Below are 21,536 nucleotides of genomic sequence, written 5' to 3'. Positions count from 1 at the left end.
TATAGTGTAATAAAAATGGACTACATTTTGACAAAGCTTATCATAAAAATACAATAACTATAAATAAAATAGAAAAACCTGTTAATCTTAAAACTATTGAAAATAAACATTAAACAAATTAATATATATACATTTTTCAAAATGTTGAAAACTCTTGGTCTGGTTTACCAAATTTTATTATTTGACATATTGTCAACAAAAAATAAATACAATAAAAATGGTAACAAAATTCTATACTATTTTAGTCCAGAAGTAAAACTGAATACATTTCATAAATCTTAACATAGATTACATTTATAATTATTTAATAAATACGCCAGGATGTACATTTTTATCAAAATACAATAACTATTACTACAACAAAAAAGAACAATACATTTAAAACAAACAATCTTGAAAATCAATCAATCAATAAATAATTATTTGTACATTTTTCAAAATGCTGAAAAAAGTGTTTGAATTTTAAGTTTTAATTGCTGAAGTCTGACAAATGTTGATTTTTTTTTTTTTTTACACACATTACTGGCAACAAAAATGTTACATTTGTTGACAAAAACTGTTCACCATTTTTGTGCAAGTAAAATGGATATACATTTTTTTAAAAAGGTCAAAGTTAAGCGTAAGGGGTTGTAAGTAAAACAACCACAAAAAAGCCTGCATAATGTACTAAAAGTAATTTAACGCACTATACAGGATCTACAGTATAGTATGCAAAATATGATTTAGCCTTTGGGCATTGCACCCCAGTATAGAGACTCACAGAGGATGCAGCTTGTTGACAGCCTCATCCTCATGTGTTCTCTGAAGATCCAGCTGAATCTTCTTGACCAGAGGCAGGCAGTAGGCACTGGCAATATCCAGCTTCTCCGCTTTAGTGATTCCATACTCCTGAAAGAGAGTGTGCATCCAGGTAACAGCAAGATGAACAAGAATAAACGAGCACTATTAGCCTTGTTTATCGATTCCACTACCTGTGGGATGATGATGTCCGCAAGTGCTCTGGACAGACGGAAAAGCTCCAGCGTGTCCTCCAGACTGAGAGAAGAATTGTGTTGGGTGTCATATTTCACACAGTCATAGATGTCCGGGATCTTACTGATGTCATATCGACCGTTTTTCATGCGGAAGTCACGCTCCAGTTTTGACCAGCGCTGCAGCATGAGCTCCAGAGTCTCGCTGTGGTATAGCTGCAGATCTGTGAAAAGAAAAATATAAATTGTATTTATTTATTTACTTTTTTATTTTTATATTCACATAAAAATGTTATATATATATTACATTTATTTAATATATATCTAAATAAAGTATTACAATTCTTTAAATGTATAGAAAAATTAATAAACATATGTATATATCTATAAACATTTTATAAAATATATTAAATCTTTAAATATTTAATTTATGTTTAATATTTAATGTTGAGCATTAACAATACTGCAAGCACTTAGGAAGCACTTCTAATATTCAATAGTACTGCAAGAAAGAAGCCAAAGAAGAGGGCAAACCTGCAGATTTAGGGTCTTCCAGCCTTTTACAGATCTGAGAAGTAAGGCTTTTAATGAGGGTGTGAACTCCATCACAAGTCCTGACTGGATTGATGATTACACCCATAGAGTTCACCAGAGATGGGCTGCCAGTTGGAGCCAACTTAAAAAGACAGGACAAATTCAGGACTGAAATTATAAGACATTTTTAAATAGGCACAATTGCAACTTGTTTCACCTTATTGTAGTCCTCCTCACTAAATTCTTTGTTCTTCTGCATGATCTCATGCAATCGAGCTTTGACTCTCTGCTGGCAGTCAGTGAGAGAGTCGCTGTCCAGCAGTCCGTTCATGTTGGCACTCTTCACCATCTGAACAAGGATTGGAGTCAACTCTCCTTCCAGTGCTAACAGACCCTGAATTCAGCCACGGGAAATAAAAAAGAAAATCAAAACAAACAAATAAAAACAATAAAGAAAATGAACAAGCAAAATAGCACAATTAAAAACTCAGTAAATCTATTGCAGTTTACATCGATCTCATCTAAAAGCATTATGTAATACCAACATATCTCACAGACAAAACCAAACAAACCTTTGCAAACGCCGCCGCAGTCATCTGAACACGACCTTCATCAGATGCGTAAATTTTGAGGTCATGGCGGTAAGTGCTGTGTAAACGGAGAAGGCCACAACCAGGGAAGCCAGCATAGTCGCCTGCAAAAGTACAGAGAATCAGAAGAACAGAGCTCAAGATGAAGTGTATATCCTGGAGTCAAAGGAACATTAACATTACATAACCACTGTTTACAAACCTACATACAATGAGCTGTACAAAAAAAACCATGCATTTCAATGCATCCACACTGTTGAAAGCATCTGGCAATATGGGTTTAGGTGCTTCACACATGAGTGTTGTATTGCACTGTGCTTACAATGTGCTTTATCAAGCTGGTTTTGAATGCAAGAACATGTCCTGTGTATATACAGCCTTACTGGAAATCCAGAAAAGGCCAAAGATAGGTAAATCATAATTTGGTAAAGCATAATTAGATACTACTAGATATATAGTAAAAATAATTTCAAAGATCACAATTATTACATTAAAAAGTCAACAATTTATGCAAGAATTATAACTTGTGTAATAATAATTATGACAAAAAGTGGAAACTGAGACAAAAAGTCATTTATATATGAAAAAAATCTATTACACATTAAATCATAATTATGATTTACATTTTGTCTTTATTATAATTTTATCTCATAATTTAGACTTTTGCATCCCATAAATATGACTTTTTATGGCCAAAGCATGCTTTTTTTCCTTGTGGTGGAAACAGGCTTTCATAGAAAAGAGTTTAAACCATCTGAATAATCTGGTTGACACTCTTTTATGCCACCTATTTAAACAAGATATCACACTGACATGTAAAGCAACCAATCATTTTTTTAAGTTTACATTTAGGAGTTAAGCCTGAAATTAATGCTACCAGTGGAATCCTGAAATTAATGCATGGAGTGGACGTCCATGACATGCTGCTGAGTCCCACAAGGCTCAACTCTTGCACCGCTCTTCTTTAGCCTGTATATGCTCCCACGAAGTCAAATAATGAGAAAGAACCAAATTGCCTATCACAGCTATTTACCTAGCCTTATCTCCAAATGACTACAGCCCCATTGACTCCCTCTGCCAATTTTTTGATGAAATTAATAGTTGGATGTGCCAGAACTTTCTTCAGTTAAACAAGGAAAAAACAGAAGTTATTGCATTTGGAAACAAAGATGAAGTTCTCAAGGTGAATGCATAGCTTGACTCTAAGGGTCTAACAACTAAAAATCAAGTCAGGAATCTTGGTGTGATTCTGGAGACAGACCTTAGTTTCAGTAGTCATGTCAAAGCAGTAACTAAATCAGCATACTATCATCTAAAAAACATTGCAATTAGATGTTTTGTTTCCAGTCAAGACTTGGAGAAACTAGTTCATGCCTTCATCACCAGCAGGGTGGACTATTGTAATGGGCTCCTCACCGGCCTTCCCAAAAAGACCATTAGACAACTGCAGCTCATCCAGAACGCTGCTGCCAGGATTCTGACAAGAACCAGAAAATCTGAGCATATCACACCAGTCCCCAGGTCCCGTCACTGGCTTCCAGTTACGTTTAGGATTGATTTTAAAGTACTTTTACTTGTTTATTTACCAAAAAATATTGCAGATATGTTCACTGAATATAAACCTAACAGACCACTCAGATCACTAGGATCGAGTCAGAAACACCAAGGGTTCACACAAAACAAGGGGAGTCCTCCTTTAGTTACTATGCTGCCCGCAGCTGGAATCAGCTTCCAGAAGAGATCAGATGTGCTAAAACACTAGTCACATTTAAATCTAGACTCAAAACTCATCTGTTTGGCTGCGCATTTATTGAATGAGCACTGTGCGATGTCCGAACTGATTGCACTGTATTTTACGTATTCACTGTATTTTATGTAAAATCATTTTCTATTTTTAACTGTTTTAAATTCATTTTAAATAAGTCAATTTTTAAAACATTTCCAACGTTTTAAAATTGCTTGTTATTATTTTTCTTATTATTTTTCTTCATGATTATTTTACTTTTTCTTATGTAAAGCACTTTGAATTACCATTGTGTACGAAATGTGCTATATAAATAAACTTGCCTTGCCTTACCGCAGTAACAGACGTTGAAATAATGGCACAGTTGTCTAAGAAAAGTTATGTGTATAAAGAAGTTTTTGTGCTGGCATAGCAAGCAGGTGGAACAGGTTTCCTGCTCAAAGCTATGATCTTTGAAAAACTGCATCACTGCCCCACTAAATAAAAAACAAACAATATCTTGTCAAGGCATCCAATTTATGATGATCTCATGCAAAGGGAGATAAACAACTGCTCTTGTAAACAACTAGATTCACGAAAATCTTAAGACAAAAATTAAAGATAGAAAGAGCATGTTTTGTTGTAAGTTTTAATATATATTATATTACGATTTATATAATATTCATATCTCAATATATCTGTAATATTATTTGTATAACACACAAATTCAGATCTGAGGCTATTCTAACCGTTGGACAATATTTTACTTAATATTATAAATTTACAATGATTACAGTTTTGTAGAAAACCTAATTTTAAAGCTTCTATATATCTATCTATCCATCCATCCATATATATATATATATATATATATATATATATATATTTGTTACAATAATATAAAATTATTAAAATAACTTATTTATTATTATTATTATTCAACTTTATTAAAATTATTCAAACTTACTAAAACTGGCCCTGGAATTAATAAAGAAATCTCAGTTTCTGTATTATTTGCCCAATAATAAAACATACAGGAACCCCAAAAAGTATATAGACAATTTTTTTTGAATCTGAATGTCATTGCATTAGATACAATGTATCAAACCAAGCAGCTTTCTTACTGTTATGCATGACTTCAGTTTCAAACTACGTTTTAGGGCCACTGTATTTTTATCCAGTTTATTAGATCAGCTTTCTGGCTGGTGCAAGTGTTGGGTTATACCTTGTCCTCCAGGGTACATGCAACGAAAGGCTCGTCCAAGCTCCTCAGCCTGAACTCTACCCGCTGGCGTCAGCTCACCACCCCACTTCAGCACGAGCAGCAGAGACGGACCCTCCTTCAGAACGTCTGCCATAGACACAGAGAGTTCAAAACTGACACAATGGCAACAGCTAATTTTAATCAACATCCATACTGTGCACATACCTTCCTCTTCACTGGATGCTTTGGGCTGCCCATTTGGCAGGTAGGTCAGCTGCACCTTCCTGTTGATCCCTGAGAAATGGCCATACCTGAAAGACAATACACGAGGTGGGGGACAAAAACATACAACTCCCTATTAATGAGCATTCTCCCACTGAACAACACAGACAGCACAGATCAGACACAGCACTGGGCTCAAACCGCTAGCAGGTGCTCTGAGGCCTCCATGTTTCTGGAAACATGTATCTGAGTGACCTTTCCAAGCTGGAAGGGGTTAATCTGTGCCATACCAGGACAGTCCCTACAGGAATGACAGGCTTTGGGAGGAATAAAATGTGGCATCTGCAACAGTGACACGTTTTTATGTTTTACAGCACAGCAGAAAGCATGTCATTCTGGATGCTACAATTTAATCTTTAATAGAAAGCATTAATATGTTCTAAATGTGTTTAAAAGTCAAGAGTCGGCAAGATCTTTTAAGATTTTTTACTTAGAAATAATTATATAGAATAAATTTTATTTTTTAAATAAATTTAAATTGAACACAGCTATTTTAAATTGTAACAAAATCTCACAATATTACTGCTTTTATTTTTGATCAAATATACTCAACCTTTTTAAGCATAAGAGACTTCTTTCCAAAAAATTTTATAATCTTACCAACCCCAAACTTTTGAATGATAGTGTAAATGTTTAGGGAACAATAAATAGCCAGAAATTGAAGCAAAAAAGAATTTTGACAATTTCTTTTCAGTCTAACCTTTCAGATTTAGACAAAGGATGCACAATATATCAGTACCATATCAGTTGTCAGTTGATATCAAGAGAATTTATTGGTATATATTAATATACATGTTAATAAAGGGGAAGTCGTGGCCTGGTGGTTAGAGAATCGGACTCCCAATCGAAGGGTTGTGGGTTCGAGTCCCGGGCCGGCAGGAATTGTGGGTGGGGGGAGTGCATGTACAGTTCTCTCACTGCCCTCAATACCACGACTGAGGTGCCCTTGAGCAAGGCACCGAACCCCCAACTGCTCCCCGGGCGCCGCAGCATAAATGGCTGCCCACTGCTCCGGGTGTGTGTTCACAGTGTGTGTGTGTGTTCACTGCTCTGTGTGTGTGCACTTCGGATGGGTTAAATGCAGAGCACAAATTCTGAGTATGGGTCACCATACTTGGCCGAATGTCACTTCACTTCACTTCACTTCAATATTGTGTATATGAGACATTATTGACTATTATTATTATTATTTTATATTATTATTGTTTAAACAATGTAAAATAATATAATAGTGATATTTATTTACAAATAATAATTTTAATTATTTATATGAATTATTTAGAAAATAAAATATATAAAATATTAAATAAAATACAGCTCATTAATATCGGCCAGAATTGTAATATCAGTGTATCTATCCATAGTTCAGAATATTTCTAGCTTGATACAACTTTATCTAAACCTGGTTCTTCATTAACTGGCCAGAAACTGACTCTGAAGTGAACTTGCTCTGCTGCATTATGTTTAATCATCCCAAAGCAAAGCACTTCCCCAGGCACCTGTTTCTTAGTAAATCTAGGACCCGAACAACAGATGATGTGTTGATTAAGTGCCTCATTAGAGGCACCTAATCAACATGGTGAGAGGGGTCTGGAGGAAGTGAGTGGTCGTGAAAGATTAGAAACAATATCAAAATGGCATGCTGATGCCACACAGAATTGCAAAAGGGTTTCATCTCCAAGGTATGGTCAATTTTGGAGCCCTCATTAATGTGTCAGCAATTTGGAAATTATCTCGGGTTAATGAGGGTTATGATAAGAGGGTGCGCACTGAATATAATTCAGGCTGGTTTCCTTTTGGAGAGAACGGCCAGGACACAAAAAGGGACACACAGAGAGGAGAAGAGAGAGAAAAGGAATCAAGTTAAGAAACTCATCCATATGACGGCACCTAAGGAAGTAAATGAGTCAAGGTTACCTAAAAGTCAGTTACATACATTCAGCTGTTCATGAAATATCAGGTTTCTCCTGATATAAGCCTTTTTTAAGATATGATAGCAATGTAAGTTTTTCGGCTATGTGTGTGTGTCATCAAGTCTGATTAGGCTTGCACTGATTCCGCAAACTTTACAAATTGATTTTGCCTTCTAAAGACACTAAATATCCCACCTAAAATTCACAGGCGACAATTTATCTGTACCATATCTATATCCATATCTTTGTTTTGTTTTTGTTGTTGTTTTTTTTATCGGTAGCGGTCGATATTGGATATCTAATTGTATATTTAATTGTATATGCTCATTTTTTTCATTTTGACCTTTGGACAAATAAGTTATTCTAAAAATAATAATTAAAAATAACTGTTAAATGTAAGCTTCAGCCAATCTCACACTGAATATCCATTCATGCTGTACATTATAATGTGGTGATACCTCCTATTTTTTAGCTAATTATATTTCAGAATATAATTAATATACATAATATTTTCATTCCAGTTATTAATACAATATAAATCTGGAAAAAAATAATACTTTCAGCAAGACCTTGTGACCGAATATAGAAAAGGGAAGTGAAAATTTTCAGAGGCGTAAACAGTAGACAGAAGGAATCCAACATGTTTTAGAAATGATCGAGATGAGATGATGGTGTATGTACAGTGGCTTTCCATAAACTCACAGGGTTGCAAACAGAGGATTTGGTATCCCAGCTATTGAACTTCTGAACAGTTAACTTACATCTCCAGAACCGTCTTCAGTTGTTCTAGCTTGGATTTCTTTTCTTCAATCTCACAATCATTATGAAGGACCAGTTCTGCCAACAGCTGACGAGCAATATCCAGCACTTCCTGTAAAACATCAAATAAAGTGTTCAGGTTTTCATAATGATGTGCAAATCACAACTGCGTATTGTCACAGATAAGATCAAACGGGCCAAAGCCAAAAATCAATTGTCCACATAAATAATTTTCACACATGTGCATGACACGCCGATAAATCTCATGGCTGCAGCTCAATCCTGTTTGACCTTTGACCCTGTGGTTCAAATTCCTGGTTTTATACAAAGTAAATCATTTGGATGGAGGCAAACCTGTTATAAAACTGAAATATTATGTTGGTTCTTGCACCCACTGAACCACATAGATCACTTGTACTTCAAAATAGACACACCTGGAGCTGTTTTGGTTTCTTCAGCTTGAGTTTTCCGGTCTTATAGCCACCATATTTCTCAAACAAATCAAAAAACCTGAGAGAAATGGAAATAACCAGAAGATACTTCAAAAATATAAATGACTTTGACCCAGCCACCCTGCGACAACCACCTTAAATGCAGAACTGAATCCTATACATTATCATTCAGTACAATTCTGTTTAATTAATTAACTTTGACCACTTAAGTTTAACTTAAAGCAGCCTATTAGAATTGGTGACTTACAGGGCGTTCCTGACCTCCATCTTCATCTTCTGTTTGGGCGTACGGTCGCCATGGCGAATCACAGCAATAACACAACGGAGCTCCATCCTTCAGACAAGAGATAAAATATTCAAGAGCATAGAAAGCATTTAATTCTACCTTACTGGTTTTAATAATCCAGAATCCATAATAAAAACCAGTGAAATGCATTCTTAGTACAAGATTGGTACACCCACATGGTTCCTGAGGTAGTTGGGACGATAGGGATGTCCTCTGCTTCCAAGGGGATCGACCAGGGAATGTGGAACTGAGGAGCCAGTTCTCGCATCACCATGTTCCTGAAGGAAAGACATCAAATGTGAGTTAAAATATCTAGAAATTACATTTTAAGATAGGAATGAATACATCTGTGCTGACTAATGACACTATTGCTCTCTGTAGAGCTGCTTTATATATTGAAACAACCTGTATTGTAGTAAGCACTGTATATATAAAAGAATTAAATAAAAAACATGCTGTTTTGCTTGTCTTCTCTGTGTTAAGCTGGTCTTAGCTACCAGCCTGCCAAGTATTTAGCTAGTTTAGCTTGGTGGTCAGCTAAAAAATTAAGATGTTTTTTTTAGAAGATATGCATTTTAAATGTCAAGCTTAGAGAAATAAAACTGAATATTTGTTTGATGAGCTTGTGTTGAATTTTAAAGAAATGGCAAAAGGATTTGATATTACACTGTAAAAAATGTAAATAACTGGTCTAGGATTTACTTTGAAACAATTTCCACTCAAAAATTGCAAATGAATTTCACACATAACTAAAAATAAATAGCAAGAACCAAATTTTATTAATTGTGACATTTTGAAGTAAAAAGACTGAAATAATATTTTGTTTTAAAATGTACAGCAAAAATCTGTTTTATTTAACGACTTCAAAAAAATCAGTTACACTGTATGGTGGTTATGTAGTAAAAAGTGCATGATTATGAGATTATGAGATTATGAAATTATGAGATTATGAGATGAGTTACCACAGACAACAAGACAGCAGCACGGCCTCACCTACCCCAGGACTTTGGCACAATCATCATAGTACTTCATGGAGTTCTTTACAAAGCTGAAGCCATTAACGTCACAAACGAAAGAGTGACCATTTGCTCGGAGGAGGTCAAAACCGCAGACTGTTTGCTGGGTTGGAAAGATGTTATGAGACAAAAAACACATTCATTATCACTCTTAACAGCTGAGAAAACAGTATGTGTTTTTGTGAGGCTCACCTTAAATGCAAGACACACTTTTCTGGCCACAAGCTTCTCCATTGCGGTAAGCATCACAGGATAGCGGATCTCCTTCCCCTCACTGTCTCTCTCCACTTTCCCATCCAGAGCAGGAGACTTCCGGGCTTCGGCGTGAGCATAATCAGGTCCTACTGTATAAACCTACAACATCCATCAGGAATAAACAAGCTATCCGGCCACTACATACAGTAAAGTCTTGACAGGCATTTGTACCTTAACATCTGTGCCATCTGTGGGCATGAACTCCTCGTAGATGTAAGAACCAGTCTTACGAACCGTACTTTCTGGAGAATACACACTGCTCCGACTGCCGATCTATAGGATGGACAGTATGAGCTCCACACCAAACAATTCTGAAGTTATTAGAAGTTAGCGGTACTGTACCTTTCTAAAGAGACGCTGGCTGCCACCGCCGGCTGAGGTTGGGTAATAGATGTAGACATTGTGGTCCTCAGCAGAGACAGGCTTCTCCACAAAGGGTTTCTGAAACACTTCCCCGTTCACTTCCACATGGTCCTCGCTCTCCACCAGATTACATTCTGATGTCACAAAGTCAAAAAGTCACAATCTTTTGCAATACAGAGGGTATTTATGTATACACTATGAAGAACTTTAAGGAACAATTCACCCAAACAAATAAAACAGCATCCGGGTTTGAACTTTCATAAGGGAAAGCATATTAGGGCTGCATGATGTGGCTAATTTTTGTAAAATTGTGATTTCTCTGATAAAAATTGCAATAGTTTGTAGGACATGCAATTTGGGCAAATATTTGTAATGAGCATAAAATAATAATTATAGTTGTTGTAGTGATTCCTATCATTATAAAATAAATATATAAACAAAATAAGAAATATTCCTACTACAAAAAGGATTATTTAATAATAATAATAATAACAACCGTTGTATTATAGAGTACAGCTGTAAAATGATTTTAATATCTGTCTTATTTTTTTTATTTTTAATGTTAAATCTTCAAGTTACATTGCTTATTTTATTTAGTTTAATATGGCGTACTAAAATAACTAAAACTAAAGCTTAATACTAAACTTAATAAATATATAGGCATATACAGTACACACACACACACACACACACACACAAAATATAAATGCAAAAAACTAATTTTATTAGAATTTAAACAGAAAATATAAAAACTAAATCTAATTTAAAATATTAACAAAACTATAATAGTATATCAATGACACTAAAAAAGCACAGTCTATGTGAGACTCTGAAAACTTGTAAATGAACAGGGCCACGCTTCACTCTGAAGGATGCAGGAAAATTCTTCAAAGTTATGACCAAGGTAATAATCTTTACCCTCTGGTCTGTCGGGGTCCCGGTTCAACACTGCATAGCGTGGAAGGTCAATGCCCTCTTCCTGTAGAATCCTGTACACTTCCCTCCTAAAGCCGTGAGCATAGAGTTAATAGATATGTCCCAGTCAACTCTTGTAACAGGGCTTGCTTGTCAAGAATATTTCAGAGAATGATTTACCACACCTGTCTTGAATGAAATACTGCATGTTGAGGTCATTGATAAGGAGGGGGTTTCTTAGTTTGGCATAATTTACTGCTTTGTCAAGGGGAAATCCTTCAAGACAAAAAAAAAATATTGTTTACATTTGCATCAATTAACGTCATAATTTGGGGTTGTCAGATTTAGAATTTTATATATATATATTTTTTAAGACTCTTTTGCTTAGCAAGGCTGCATTTATTTGATCAAAGTACAGTAAAAACTGTAATATGGTTAAAAATGATTAGAATTTAAAATAACTTTTCTATTTTAATAGAATTTTAAATGTAAGTCATTACTGTTTTGAAGGCAGTATTAAAGGGGGCCATATGACATTGCTAAAAAGAACATTATTTTGTGTCTTTGGTGTAATGCAATGTGTTTATGTGGTTTAAGGTTAAAAAACACTCTATTTTCCACAATCTGTACATTATTGTTTCTCCTCTATGTCCCGCCTTTCTGAAACGCATCGATTTTTACAAAGCTAATCGTTCTGATATGCGAGGTGTGTTCTGATTGGCCAGCTATCCAGCTAACCAATAAAACCCATTATAAACGAGGCATTTGTTGCATCCAGTGGGGACATAATTACTGATCATAAAGACCTATACTTTAGACTTTAATCTTTGCAACTTTATAGATCTTCTTTATGCACTAAGAGCTTGTAACATTCCAAAGAGAAAGGAAAAATTGAAATCGCATCATATGAACCCTTTTACAATACTGAGACAATATGTCACATTGAGATTTCAAGCTGATTGCATGTGAAACTGTGTGTGATGTCACATACCTTTGGAATGGAAGGAAATTAGGCAGTCACACAACGGCCACTTCTCCACCGGTTCATTGAGTATAACTTCCTCTGGAAAAACATCCACAGTGATGTACTCAAACTTACAGAGCCTCTCCAGAATCTCACTCATTGGTTTAGATGTCGATTTCTTCATCATGGAGCAGATTCCCACCACAATCTGACGCTCTGACTAATAGAAGAAGATAGCACATGAGTGTCACTTATAAAATGTAAAAAAAAAATAATAATAATAATAATCATTAATGAAAAAATTTTTGTACCTGATCCTCTTCCTCATCCTCTCCATAATGTCCTGAGATGTTCCTCATGTCTCCCTCATCCAGCTCTCTGCTCTCACCACCCTCAATTCCAATCAGTAGCCGTGAAAGTCCGCTGTTGCACATCGCCCGTCCACTTGACTTCGACATTTCTGTAGAGTTTCTGTCAAAAAGCCAAATTCCCAGCACACCATCTCGTGCTGAAGCTCAGTGGTGGAAACATTACATAGATGAGGTGTGTAATCCAATCAGATGAGGGTCCAGAAGTGACTTCAATGCCAAGGTGTGTTTAATCCTTATACATTTGGTGTTATCCTTCCGAAACCACAAACATGTTATGAGTTCACCTTGATTAATTTTTCTCACAAAATTCCTTCCTGTTCTTACCTGCAATAAAGAGCCAACAAGCAATATATTAGAGATTAATACTTTGTAAGTATGCTTTAAATTGATCAAAAGTGACAGTACAGACATTTACAAGATTTCAAATACTGTCCTTTCAAACTTTCAATCCATGAAAGAGCAATGTTTATATATAAATATTGTTTCTAGAGCAGCAAATCAGCATATTAGAATGATTTCTGAAGGATCATGTGACACTGAAGACTGGTGTAATGATGCTGAAAATTCAGCTTTACCATCACAAGAATAAATTACATTTTAAACATAATTTAAATAGAAATATAGTTATTTTAAATTGTAATAATATTTCACAATATTAAAGTTTGTACTGTATTTCTGATCAAATAAATGCAGCCTTGGTGAGCATAACAGATGTCTTTTTTTCTTCTTATTTAAAAAATAAATAAATGAAAAAAAACTTACCAACAACAAACATTTGAACAGTAGCGTAAATGTAAACATATTGTAATGTATTCCTGAAGCATCATGAAACACCTTTGCAATTTGACTATTTTACTTAACGCAGGAATCATGAACTAACAACAGAAACACCATTTAAAGCATTAAATGGTTTAGGATAATGATAATTCATAGATCATATATGTGCATTGTTTATTTTCGTTTAATATTAACATGATAAACAAATCTTCATTCATTTAGCAAGTGATTTACAATAATGGCAATAATACTAATAAAAATCCTACAACATATAAACAAGTCTTACACTAAGCCTACATTTTCCAAAGTCATGTAATATCTTCCAATATGCTGACTACTTGGGAAAGCATGCAGCACTGGATATATATATATATATTTCATATCTAATTTCCATACCCATGCTGATACAGGTCATGCTAGCTATTCCTCTAAGCAAACACGGCACTGTTACATAATCCAAACTCTCCCAGGACTACTTCTACACAATGTCTAAACACCCTTCAAGCCATTCAGAATTTCAGATATGGAATTGAAGTGTCTATCCAAATTTGTTATGCAGTTTGCATGAATACTACAAACTACAAAAAGTAAACAGTTTGCATGTGATCAAGGGCCTATTAATAGCCACGGGCTCTTGGTAGAAGTGAAGCTGGGAGAGTAGTGAGACTTGGATCAAATGCTGAGGTCTACACAGCATCCAAAGTTAACTCATCATGCTGTGGATGTGTTGACAGGGAACATTTAGTTGAGAGGAAGCCGTCTACAGTGACCCAGGGTCAGGAAAAACACACACACACACACACACACACAGATAAACAAAAAATAAAAAATCACTTACAACTAAAGCCACAAAGCAACCACAGTTAAATATCCCTACAATACAATAAGAACATAAGTCTATTGAGAGCTTTTTGAACAATTTTAATGCACACAGATCAGAAACTCATTGCCGCCTTCTGCAGGGCCTCTTCTGTGTTGTGCAATCTTGTGTTAAGCAAACATGCCATAGTATATCCAAGTATGTTACATTCAACATGCACTACGTACAAGTCTATCGTGTTTATTCATTTTTTTAGCCTTAAAGGGATAGTTCACCCAAAAATGAAAATTTGATGTTTATCTGCTTACCCCAGAGCATGAAAGATATATTGTAGGTGACATTGTTTCTTAAGAGGGAACACAAACTGAGATTTTTAACTCAAACAGTTGCAGTCTATCAGTCTTATAATGTAAGTGGATGGGAATCATGGCTAAAACATACAATAACACAAAAATGTGTAAAGACACAATACAATCGGTCTGTGTAAGAAACTGAACAATGTCAGATCTGCAGCTGTAAGACTGATGGCTGCAGTTTAATACTGCCTTAAAAGTAGTCAAAACAGGCCAGGACACAGAGCCTTGATGCCATGTTGCCATGCTGCTGGATAATGGAGCAACTGGAAGAAGTCAAGCAGGAATGCAGTGCACCTCATAACTAGCTCCTATGCACCTTTTTTCTATTCAACACAACATTATGACGAGTAAATCTGAGCTTCAGACAGAAAGTGAGTGATATGAATATCCTCCTCTCATCGCATCATCAGACGATTCAGTTGCCAAGTCAAACTTCATTTTACTCACGAAGCGAATTAACTCTACAAACACAAACTTTATAAAGCATTAAATGATATACAGAAATGACTGCGACATGGCACGATTCACACTGCAGGATACTTACTTGCTGAAAGTAGAACTCGGTCACGGACAGTGATTGACTTCCTCATCTGCTGTCACAATGAAACTAGAACTCCGTTTGAGTTTACCTTCGGAAAACACTTAACAAGAGCCGTCTTTCGTGCTCGATGATACGGAATCTGCACACAGATGACTGCCACCTACAGGACGGGCGAAACAACGCCATCCTTTAGTATGTAACTATACAGTCTATGGTATTTAACCATGCAAAGCCTGACATTAGATTTTTTTTTTAATTGAACAGTTTATTGTAAATTTAGATCAATCTAAAAGAAAATCTAAGTCATATGATTTATGTTTTGCATTATATTTGACACATCAGACTTTTAAAGCCTATAGTTAGATTATGGAGCTCACATGTATGAGGTAAAAAAAAAAACCTTGCAATTTGGTGTAGATGTTATTTATATGGCCAAAAATAAAGATGAAATTCTGAACATTCCTCAAAAGCCTGATCCACCATATTTGATACAAACATCTAAGCGTGATGTTTGTAGAAAAAAAAGGATAAGTACAATAAACAAGTTTCAGTAAATGTCTCTCTTGAAATATTAACAGTTCGTTCTTATATTTACTTTATAAAAATCTATAAGATTTCACAGTAAAAAGACATGTGAACCAACCTATAAGAGGACACTTACTATACCTGTACTTATAAAAAAAAAGTATCAAGTATTAAATATGATACAATACTTCCATGCTCATATAGCTTGTTATCATATGCAAAAACTTGCTAGATCAAATACTGTATATAGTTGTTTCTCAAGGGAACCCATGGTGAAAACATGGCCTTATACAAAAAGTATTAGGTTTCATTCCATGCCCATTTAGTTTTTTGTGTAAACCAATTTGTATCTGATATGAATCTGTTATAATAAACACAGTCCAAAGCAGCAGTTTTGAGTTAAATTCAAAAACTGCAATGAGTTAATTCAATATAATTTACATTTAAGGTGAACGTGTTTAGCTACTGCATATGCTGTGACATATGAGTTTGTTCTATAATGGAATATAATATTACAGTGTTCAGATTAATAGAGAAACTTCTACAAACCTGCTTGTGATTATTCAAAGATGCCCGGAGAGAGTCTGAAGTCTCCCCAGAGTCCAGAGATTGTACGGTATGTTCTCTAATGTAAAAATATGGAGTGAAATTTGGCATTGAAATGTGGACTCGTGAGAAAGAAACAAGTCTTTTCACAATAGATTTTGTTTCAAAATGATATCAGCAGATAGAGAAAATAGAAAGGGACTGATTATTGTTTGATCTTTAAGTAATTAAAAAAAATGCACCAAACAAAAGTATAATATTTAACTACTTGTACTGTGAAAAATTGAAATATAATAAGGAAGTATATGTCTCTGTATATCTACATTTATTTTAGTGGCTTTACAATAGTATGCTACTATAAAAATAAATAATGGACTGCTCTGAAAAATAAGCAATCCAGCATGTTCACTCTGATGAATGTGTTTCTCGTTTTCATTTTAGAGGGGAACTTGAGCAAACATTGTGATTTGCAGGGTTCCTGTTGTGAACAATGAGATACTGTGTCATGACAGTCTGAGTGACATCTCTTTTAGATTTAAAGGTCAGTTTATCTTCAAATTTTGCTCTGAGACAAATTATCACAGTCCTGAGCAATTCCTGGATAACATTTACATTATATATTTTATAATTGCATATTACATTATTATTTATTTCACATGATAATACCTTACACATGTCTTAATATTATCAATGTTAAAAACAGTTTTTGCATCTCAATATTTTTGTGTAAATCATGATCAGTTTTTTTCAATATTTTTTTGAAAAATAGAAAGTTTGCTTTTATTTGAAATACAAATCTTTTGTAACATTATTGATGTATTTACTGTCACTTTCGACCAATTTAATTTAATCCTTGCTGAATGAAATGATTCATTTTCTTACTTTTGAATGGTAGTGTACCACAGTTTCAACGAAAATTTTAATATTCTACAATATTACAGTTTTTACTGTATTTTTGATCAAATTAGCCTTGGTCAGTAAAGACTGCTTTACATTTAAAATCTTAATTATTTAAACTTCTCATTGAACTACAACTTTGCTTTTTGCCGTTAAGTGCAGACAATACCTGCAATTCACTGACTTCCCAGTATATTTTGAAATAAACCTGAATGGTCACTCATGAGACCTCGAAGGTTATTAGTTTGATTCATAATGTACGCAGAGAAACAATGTGCTAGTATGAGAAACAACAAGTACAGCTTGTGTGACTAGACACTATGTTTTGGTTTTCCTGGTAATTAAATGACTTTTTTACACAGTAATTACTGTTTTTATGTGAATATATTGCAGGTTTTGTTTCTGTTGCATGTGTAATGAGGTGTAGCGTCTCTTTGGAAGTCCCTACTCAAGACATTTTAGATATGGCTGTACTCGTGGGAAATATTTATAGCACAATTTGAAGAAGAAAAATAGATAAGTCTTCAGAAAAGGAGGGGAAAAACATTTAAATTGTAACCATGCAATTTTATGTAACTTGTACTGAATCTCTGCTCAATTAAATGTCTGAAATGCTGGCTGTTGCAGTTTTCTCTTACCTAATTAACCAGACTTATCACACTTCGTCTTTATCAAATTTCTTGCACAGGAGGGGCTAGGCTCATGGGTTTAAAACAATATCATTTCACATTTCTTGACCATATATAAACCTAAGTATGAGTGATGGATTTCATTACATTGTTTTAGTAAATGCTCCCATAGCGAGCAAGTTCAGTTGCGTAGTCAAGATAATCAACTTGTTTGGGTAAAGGATATGTACCTATTGTGCAAAGTTTCTTCACTTACTGTATAAGGAAAGGAAAATGTGCGGAAAAGCAGCTTCTGTTGGAGGGTCATCACTTTAAGGCTTGAACTGTGAAATTCCAGCACCATCAGACGTACTGTAGACTGATATTTGGTTGAGAGATTCTTGCAAGATTCACCAGTGTCTCTACCACACTAAAGGGCCACAATAGAGTTATAAAACCTGTACTGAACAGGAAACTGAAGCACAGACCGATATTTACACACCACCGATGAAGACGAATAAACAATGCACATCTTATGATATTCACTACTCTAACTGTAAACAAACATGAAGCAAGAAAGCAATGACCCCTATGACCTCTTCTGGTTTCTAGTGGAGTTAAATTAAAAAGCGAATTAAAAGGACATAATTAGAAAATATTAGGGATCTAAAATACCGGAATGAAAAATGTATTATAGGGAAAACTGGGGTTGGTTGGTACAATTTACATTTTTTGTTGAATATCTCAGATTAAACAAACATTAAGATAAACCAACTAGTTGCATATAAAAAAATGAAATTATATGAAAATTAAAAACAAAGACAGATTCAATGCCAATACATTTTTTCAATATGCATATATTATATGCAAATATATATCAAAATATAACAGACTCCCATATCTATTAACTATCATTGATATAAATATCTCTTTGAATCCTTTTATTAACATTTTTAACTGAGAAGAAGTTTATACTCACTTTTCGAGCTTTTAATGTATTTATAGAATCAATGCTTTCCAATCAAAGAGGACATTTTTTTTCTTTTTTGTGACAGCACCTTATTACAGCCCAGAACTAAATCATGTGTCAATCAACCCCGATCAACCCCAGTCTAACATTGTGATTTGAACATTCAAAATGCCACTCAGTGGCACTCAATAGCTCTCTGCCTCCCCTTTTCTGTTTCTCTCTCCTGCTCACTTTGCTAAACTTGTGCCCAATTTGAATTAGATCCCTTTCTGCTCCTGACTGAGGGAAGAGGCAAGCAGTCCAAAAACAGTGGATTTTAGACATTTCCCAATCGACAGATTAATGCAAGACACAAGGACATTGCAAAAAAACAAGACAAGCAAGCATTAAAAGTTTGGTAAGTTTTTTTTTTTTTTATAATAATAAAATTATTTATTGTTGTTATAATATGGCTTGAATGCTACCAAATGCATTATTAGGTATATCTATGCACATCATATTTTTTATTTATTTGTCTATTAAGTTTAGAAATATAATATTTAATTTTATTGGTTACATGACTATACAGTAGCAACTCTAATATTCTGTTATTTTAATATTATTATTTTCTATAAAATCTATTATTTTATTAATATTAATATTCAGTATTCATAAAGAATATTCATTAGAATCATGAAATAATTCAACAATCAAATTAAAACTGGATGCACAGATGGAATGGATATGTTTTATTAATGTATTATTATTTAACTAGTATTATACTGGCATACTTGCTTTTTAATTTGAGTTGGCATCTACTCTTCTAATTTGGGGGAATGTAATTACACTGAAGTGTGGAAATTTGGGTGAATGAGTAAGTGAATGTAAAAGCCTTTGCTTCTTTTTGTATACAATTTCAATGCAATATAATGTTGCAGTTAATTAAGTTTAAATAGCTTTTTTTTTTTTTACTTTTCATCTTGGATGTAAAATTCTCCTGATATGGCTGGGCTAGTTGTATTATAGATAAAGCTACCTTACTAAAATGATTGCAAGTGTGCCTACTGGTCATGAACTATGACCAAATGCATGCCTACAGATTACAAGTAGTTTGTCCATGTATTAACATATATACTTTCACCATACCATATCACAGTACTAGACTAAGTTACCTGCCACTCTGTGTGTTGAATGTGGACAGTGTTCTTGTCCTGTGACTCTCTTGGGTTTTTGGTGATTTAGGGCGTCCAGTGGAATACAGCAGAGTGTTTACATTGGCTTTAATGCAGGTCTGCGTCCATGAGCACAGACCACAGCAGAAACAGAACTCTGTTTACTGGCCTGTGCCTGATGGGAAGACAACATACCACACTGGCAGAATGGAGATACTGTGGAAGTCCTCTCTCTCTCCACCCTTTCTTGACAAGACCAGAATATAACCATAGACATCAAGTTGCATTTTTTAAACAGCATTTGAAAGGCACATGTGACTGGTCATTTTAAAGTTATAAGACTAGAACTGAAACTAGTAGGCAGATATACTTTATAAAGAAATCATTTGTCTTCCCTTTTTATAAAATGCAGTCGTTCATTTTGGTTTTAAAAAAAATTGTCACGATTTATACACTGTCAGATATTTATTCTTCTGGACTTCATGACAGAGGAGATCCTCCATGACTAGCCTCAGACAGTTGAGTTAACATATTTCCATCTATCAAGCATATGTTGAATGAGGCACTTTTCACCTAACACTACCTATTTGCATGTGAGATGGTGTGTGTGATGTGGAAAACATATTTTCTGCAAAGAATCTATTGAAAATAGAAATAAAAGTATGACATATAGGCCTAATTTTTATTTATTTTTTATTTTTTTGCAGCTAAAGCATGTTTAAGCTCTCATTTCCTTGTATAGGAAGTGGTCTTTTGTTCTTACTTCAGATCCTACTGGCATATAAACCAGTAAAACAGAAGTAAGCAAGGCATTAGAGGTGGGAGATAAAAAGCTACTTCAGAGCTGTGCCAAGATGGAGGTCTCCTACAGTCACTCAGTGCATTTAAAACAGCTTGATTCAGAAAACCTGAGCAATAGCCAAGAGGGAAAAATTTAAGCAAAGTAGTGAATGATGCACTGTGTTCATTATCAAACTGAACTTTAGCAATTACAGTATAAATCATAGAGGGAAATATATAATTTTCCCCCCAGCAGATTTCACAGTAAACACTACTTAACATTCAACTTACCATGCCCAGAACATTTCCTGTGGCTCAAACTGTGAACTATTCTTCTTTAGAGACAGACAGAGAGAAAAAGAGTGAATTAATGACGTCATGTTTCCAATCTATTCCAAATTTCCACCAGGAGTACAGTAACTCAGCCAGGCTGTGTATAGCCTTGGTAACAGGAAGAAAGTCCCTCTGGAATGGCTTGAGTGATTTTCTCAGTCCAGCGTGCCCTATATTCTATTCCACTACAGGTACAAAAGCTTGGTACTAGAGTAGTACTCTTAAAGGGACATCTGTGTACCTTATTTAACACCTTCTCTAATTTTCTAATATGCACTTTTTAGGGGTATTAGAAACCAAGTGGAGCCTTTAAAGGCAGGTTAGATGCTCTTTCAAGTGTTTTGGAGGAGGTGCGGCTTTGCAGAGTGATTATGCAGAAAAAGAGTGGGATCTTGCTTTCAAAGCTAGCTTGCTATTGCTAGCCTTCCCAAAATTGCCCACCCTACCTTGCACTATCTCAGTGACAACCCCTAAAAGTACAGTTGCACATTTTTTTCTGACAGTCTATATTGTTTTAGCAGCTTAGGATTTAGTTCGATGCATCACTGTCGAATATTAGTCAAATGTGTGTGGTACTATATATATATAATAATATAAACCATCCACTGTTATTCTATATTTTCTAAGGTGAAAC

General features: G+C 34.7%; 1 protein-coding gene across 4 annotated transcripts in view; it reads right to left on the bottom strand.

Annotated features, from left to right (window-relative positions):
• Window positions 1-15,223, bottom strand: part of LOC132133797 (inositol hexakisphosphate and diphosphoinositol-pentakisphosphate kinase 2-like) — a 31,437-nt gene extending 16,214 nt beyond the window's left edge. For all 4 annotated transcript variants that reach the window (XM_059546769.1, XM_059546772.1, XM_059546770.1 and 1 more), the window contains exons 1-20: window positions 15,096-15,223; window positions 12,539-12,922; window positions 12,255-12,447; window positions 11,449-11,539; window positions 11,267-11,352; window positions 10,328-10,482; window positions 10,157-10,258; window positions 9,923-10,084; window positions 9,712-9,833; window positions 8,891-8,992; window positions 8,676-8,762; window positions 8,411-8,486; window positions 7,979-8,088; window positions 5,248-5,333; window positions 5,044-5,169; window positions 2,078-2,199; window positions 1,723-1,899; window positions 1,506-1,647; window positions 972-1,195; window positions 761-888 (exon numbers count right to left, since the gene is read on the bottom strand). In XM_059546769.1, the coding sequence (XP_059402752.1) occupies window positions 761-888; window positions 972-1,195; window positions 1,506-1,647; window positions 1,723-1,899; window positions 2,078-2,199; window positions 5,044-5,169; window positions 5,248-5,333; window positions 7,979-8,088; window positions 8,411-8,486; window positions 8,676-8,762; window positions 8,891-8,992; window positions 9,712-9,833; window positions 9,923-10,084; window positions 10,157-10,258; window positions 10,328-10,482; window positions 11,267-11,352; window positions 11,449-11,539; window positions 12,255-12,447; window positions 12,539-12,685 (2,438 nt within the window). In that variant the 5' untranslated portion in view covers window positions 12,686-12,922; window positions 15,096-15,223. The remainder of the gene's footprint in view (window positions 1-760; window positions 889-971; window positions 1,196-1,505; window positions 1,648-1,722; window positions 1,900-2,077; window positions 2,200-5,043; window positions 5,170-5,247; window positions 5,334-7,978; window positions 8,089-8,410; window positions 8,487-8,675; window positions 8,763-8,890; window positions 8,993-9,711; window positions 9,834-9,922; window positions 10,085-10,156; window positions 10,259-10,327; window positions 10,483-11,266; window positions 11,353-11,448; window positions 11,540-12,254; window positions 12,448-12,538; window positions 12,923-15,095) is intronic.
• Between the last annotated feature and the right edge of the window lie 6,313 nt (window positions 15,224-21,536).

The sequence above is a fragment of the Carassius carassius genome, chromosome 50, assembly GCF_963082965.1.
Source record: "Carassius carassius chromosome 50, fCarCar2.1, whole genome shotgun sequence".
Taxonomy (NCBI): domain Eukaryota; kingdom Metazoa; phylum Chordata; class Actinopteri; order Cypriniformes; family Cyprinidae; genus Carassius; species Carassius carassius.
The sequence above is the reverse complement of the archived record's forward strand: the minus strand, read 5'-3'. Positions and strand labels throughout refer to the sequence as shown.